The sequence below is a fragment of the Plasmopara halstedii genome (assembly GCF_900000015.1).
Source record: "Plasmopara halstedii genome assembly, contig: Scaffold_322, whole genome shotgun sequence".
NCBI lineage: Eukaryota > Oomycota > Peronosporomycetes > Peronosporales > Peronosporaceae > Plasmopara > Plasmopara halstedii.
In genome coordinates this window covers 585,050-589,718 of record NW_020187243.1, presented here as the reverse complement: position 1 = coordinate 589,718, position 4,669 = coordinate 585,050, and the positions used below count along the sequence as shown (strand labels likewise).

Below are 4,669 nucleotides of genomic sequence, written 5' to 3'. Positions count from 1 at the left end.
TACAGAAGACCTTCTGCAGTTTAGTATGAATTGGAACTGAGTTATGATCATTATACCTGTAAGCGAGTACAAACCCATTCATCACAGTTTGATTAGTAAAGACTTAATACTGATAAAACATATTTCTGCGGATGATAATTTTTGCTACCTCAACACATTCCTCAGAAAGACATCATGTTTAAATTTGACATTTCCCACGAAAGAAGCTCAGCGTACTTGGAACCTGATCTCATGAACATGCTCATGCTGTTTGCACCATAAAAGACGCTAGAATTTTCTAGTAAAAAGTATGTCGGCTTAACTGTCTACTTTACTATAACCTGGTGGTAATATTGTATCAACTCACTTAGTATAATTGTATGAAATAAAAAATATTGGTGCTCACGTAGATGATGGAATTTTGAAAAGAAGAGGTCGGTAGTACACGTGGGCTGCCAGCCGTATGTCAAACAATCAAGATAGGTATACTATTAGAGATTGCAAAACATCTAAATACATATTATATCGAGGAACATAAACTTTAGATAGACGTACTATTGAAATGTGCTGCGCTAACTTTTCATCTAATCACGATAGAGGCTTTAAGGGTTTGCTTCTGTTACCGATGCCTATCACTCGAAATTAATATACCCTCTATGTCGATCTTTAGTCCTGGCGGGACCAAGAATTGACGATCAAACGACCGGATGGGGTAATTCCTCGCTTTGACACTTATGATAATGAGCTGGTGAGACGTATCCAGGAGCGCCTGAATTCACCTCTATTCATTACGCTGTTAATAAGATATCACGACACCTAGCAAGCGTAAGTGCATTATAAAAAAAGGCGTTTCTTGGAATCAAATTATGTATTACACAACAACGGCCCATACTTAAGGAGCGCTGTGACTTTCCGTGCAACGGCAAGTGCGAATTGCGCGTGCTAATGACGAGCTAAATTCCCGCGCAAACGCCTATTTTTCGTAAGTATGTGCGGCCGGAATCAGTTTCGTATTTATTAGTGCTTCTGATCTACTTGATAATCAAAATTAATTGCTTGTTTGAGGTTTTGAAACTCTATCCCTGCGGTAGTGGGATGCTCTGAAAATGGTTTGTTATGCCTCAAGGATATTTAAGCGCATCAGCGACGCTTATTTGTATAGTATCGCAGCTGGTGACGACCACATCGTGCCAAAACAGGCTGCAGAGATAAATTCGTCCATAGTCGTGCAGAATACAGGGATCTGGATCTGAAGATCCACGTTGTATACTTACGAATAGTATTCAAGTGTTTGCGCGAGACAAGCTACTTCCCAATGTACACTGTGTATATTTGGCGTCGGAAAAGCTCTCTATCGCACCGAAAGAGACGATCTTGAAGGCTGTGAAAAAAGTTTCGACTCTGGCTTTTTCGAATTCGTATCGGCCATGATGTCTGTGACACTTCAGCCTTTACCATAGGTTGTGCATGTTGTCTGTGACGCTTCATCCTTTACCATAGGTTGGGCTGAAAAAATGGTCCTAAATGCGTCGTTGGATTTACCCTCGCTAACATAAAACGGTAGAAAAAAATTCGTTAATTATAAGGAGCTGCTCATTGTGAAGTATGCTCTTGCCAAGATCAGGCGGCACGCGCTTGGCTCCAAACTAATTGTGATCCATACATATACACACGTCGTTGCGCTCAGCGACTATGTCACAAAAGAAATAATATTATCTATCATAGGCGAGCAGACCTTTGGTGAACAGCATATAACGCGTCTTGCGGATGTGCTTCGTGTTGTCCGACTATGAGCTGCCGAGACGGCGGTGTCAGGCATAGATAAGACAATGCTCAAAGTATATGGATAAAATGAATTATGTATTGCATTGCTAAGAGTTTGAATTGAAAGAATTTGCAGACTTAAGTTACGCGTTATCGAAGCGCGCGATTGCACGATTGCGGCGTAATATTTCCAAGGCCTGCTGTATCGCAGCATGACCCACTTGACACTGAATGTGAGAAGATTATGTCTCGATGAGTGCTATGTACTGGTGACCCGGCCTGTAGAACGGGCAAGTACCTATGCCCGCACGTGTGAAACGTGCAAACGGGTTAACACCTCGCCACACGTGTTGGCATCTACTGTGAGTCTGTTGGTTTGTGCACAATGTTGGTATATATGAGGTGAAATTGGAAGTATGTTCGCCTGAGCAAATTGACAAATTTGATGCCACAAACAGCGCTGATGGTTGTGAAATATTGGTCAAGATGTTCCTCAACAAAATTTTTGCCAAAATGGCTTAGCGGTAGCCACTGTTTTGGATCAAGGTTTGTTGTTTACAGCAAATTCATGAAGAGCTTAGCTTATAACGTCTGGTGTCATATTACACTCACGCAGGTATATGACCTGATGGAACGCGCTCAACGGGATCGAAACAATATCTATCAGGCGCTTATGTAGGGGACTTTAGTGCTCAAGCAAGTCAATGAAGATGTACTCGAGCACCAATTAACAAAATCCAAAGTCTATATTTTAAGGCTTTGAGTTCGCTTTGTTGTGCGACATCTAAGCCTGCCGTGTTTTTGGAGAGTATTATGCCATATATTTTGCTAGATTTCGGACTTAATATGAACTGGATGTATTCACGCCACTAAATTAAAAAACTTAACACTTGTCTGAGGAACGTTAGCATTTCTTGAAGCTCATCGTGCGTCTGCTGCTGAAAAGCCTTTTTGTCAACACTCCCACTCGCGAGGATTTCATGGACAGTATTATTTCTGTTATTATGTTGGCATGCATGCCTACAGTGGAGACATAATCAAGCACGACTTGGCGATCTCCGACATCTTCGTGATCGAAGTAATAGCAACGATCAGTGTGGTTTGTCTGTGTGGTTGTATTTCAGCTTCTTGGCCAGCGCGAAAACACCTTAGTTGTCCTCTAGAGATCTTACAGCTTCATCTTAAGACGTCCTGCCAAGCACATAAAAAGCTTTAAAGCAATTTGCCTTTGCGTAGCTTTTGAAAGTGGTATGTACTCAGCTTCAGTAGATAATAGTTCTTTGCTTCTTGCTCTTCCAGTTGACACTTTAGCTTATCATCACAAACATGAATTGATTGCTTCTTCAAAGTGCAACGTCTTCTGCCCAGTCAGCATCTGAGAAATTTTGCAATCGAGAGTTTTTTTTTACTGCTTGGAACTCAATGGCATATGTTGGTGTGCCATAGTATATCGGAAAACTTGCTTAATTGCTTGCTTGTAATATGAAAATAGATCATCCCAAAAAACTGCTAACATTTTGTTACGTCTTTTAGCTGTCCAACAAACATCTTGGAAGCTAGCTTGCTGCATGATGTCACTACATAATGTATTGAGAGCGGTATAACTTAGTGGGTTAAGCGAGAGGATAGGTATCGACTCCTGTTCACCGTTAAGCTTAACTGCTGCTTCAATCGATTCGCCTAAGTCAACATCTCCTCCCCATCTCGTAACCTATAAGCAATTCGTTGATGACACTTATCCGTACCAATCGTATGGATAGTCACAAATCGTACCCAAGACCAGGTCAAGGCTACAAGCGAGGTTATCATGACGCAACGTACTGCGTTGCGGTCGGCTTTCATTGGTGTAAAAATCCTTCGAGGTATGCTGTGCAACATTCTATTACAGAAGTGATGCAACAACTTTATTTCCCACATGAGAAACAACGTAACCCGACAGATCAATTTCAGCAAATAAGCCATTGTCCAGTCCTTGACAAGCGTGAAGAAGGTCGCAACTACTTATTGCCATTTCCAACACTTTTTGTCAGATTTCTATTCGCCTTACGTGAACAAGATGAAATTGATGTCAAAATTTTGTTTTAAACGTTTGACACTGATATGAAGGAAGTAGTTCACAATCTCGAGCTTTAAATCACATATCAAGATCTAACGATATTTCTAGCATCACCAGAGTGAGGTTGCTTTGATCTGACACTTTTATCACCTTCTATGGGTGACTTATATCGTCATGGATTTAATGTGAATGGAACGACAATGCTGTTAGTACACCGACAAAAATACCATTTTTGTCGGGATTCTCGCAAAGTGGAGACGTTGCCATGACGTTTGACGCTGATTTTGATCATACCAAAGTCTTGAGCCCCGTACCCTTTTTATTCGTCGGGTGTTTGGCACAACTAACGACAATGGCCAGTTAAGCTGGATTTGGATCAAGGTGTCCAGCTTTCTCTACTGCAAGCACAAAAATCACTGCCCTAATGTAGGTTCTGAGCTGTGTTAAGTCTCTAGCCCCGCTAATGTGAATCTTTCACTTTTAGCAAGCGCTGAACGAGTACGAGAAAGTGGCTCTGTGAGCACTTTTCAGCCCATAGGTACTATCCCATCGAAGTACTTTCGCTTAGAGCAGCAGCGGGTGAAGAAACCCATACTCTCCGTGAAGGATTATGCAGCGGGACTGCCGTGGCTCCTTTGCTTAGAGGGAGCTTGATATAGATCATTGACCTTTGTTCTATACATAGAACCAGTACGAGTATAGCGGATCGCAACCCGCTTACTTCAAGAGTATTTACAACCTTAACACAAGGCTAATTAACTCTTCCATTTAGAATATAAACTGTATGTACCGATTTTATTTGCGGGAAAGCCGCCTCAATCTAAATTGATAGGCTTTCTACCTTTGTAGTAAAACCTAATTAAATGAATA

General features: G+C 41.4%; 1 protein-coding gene across 1 annotated transcript; it reads left to right on the top strand.

Moving 5' to 3' along the window:
* Window positions 1-3,471: 3,471 nt before the first annotated feature.
* Window positions 3,472-3,828, top strand: PHALS_08256 (uncharacterized protein; the record flags this gene model as incomplete). The annotated part of the gene is made up of 1 exon (XM_024723574.1): window positions 3,472-3,828. One exon carries the CDS (start codon window positions 3,472-3,474, stop codon window positions 3,826-3,828), a length of 357 nt encoding a protein of 118 aa, XP_024574537.1.
* Window positions 3,829-4,669: the final 841 nt, after the last annotated feature.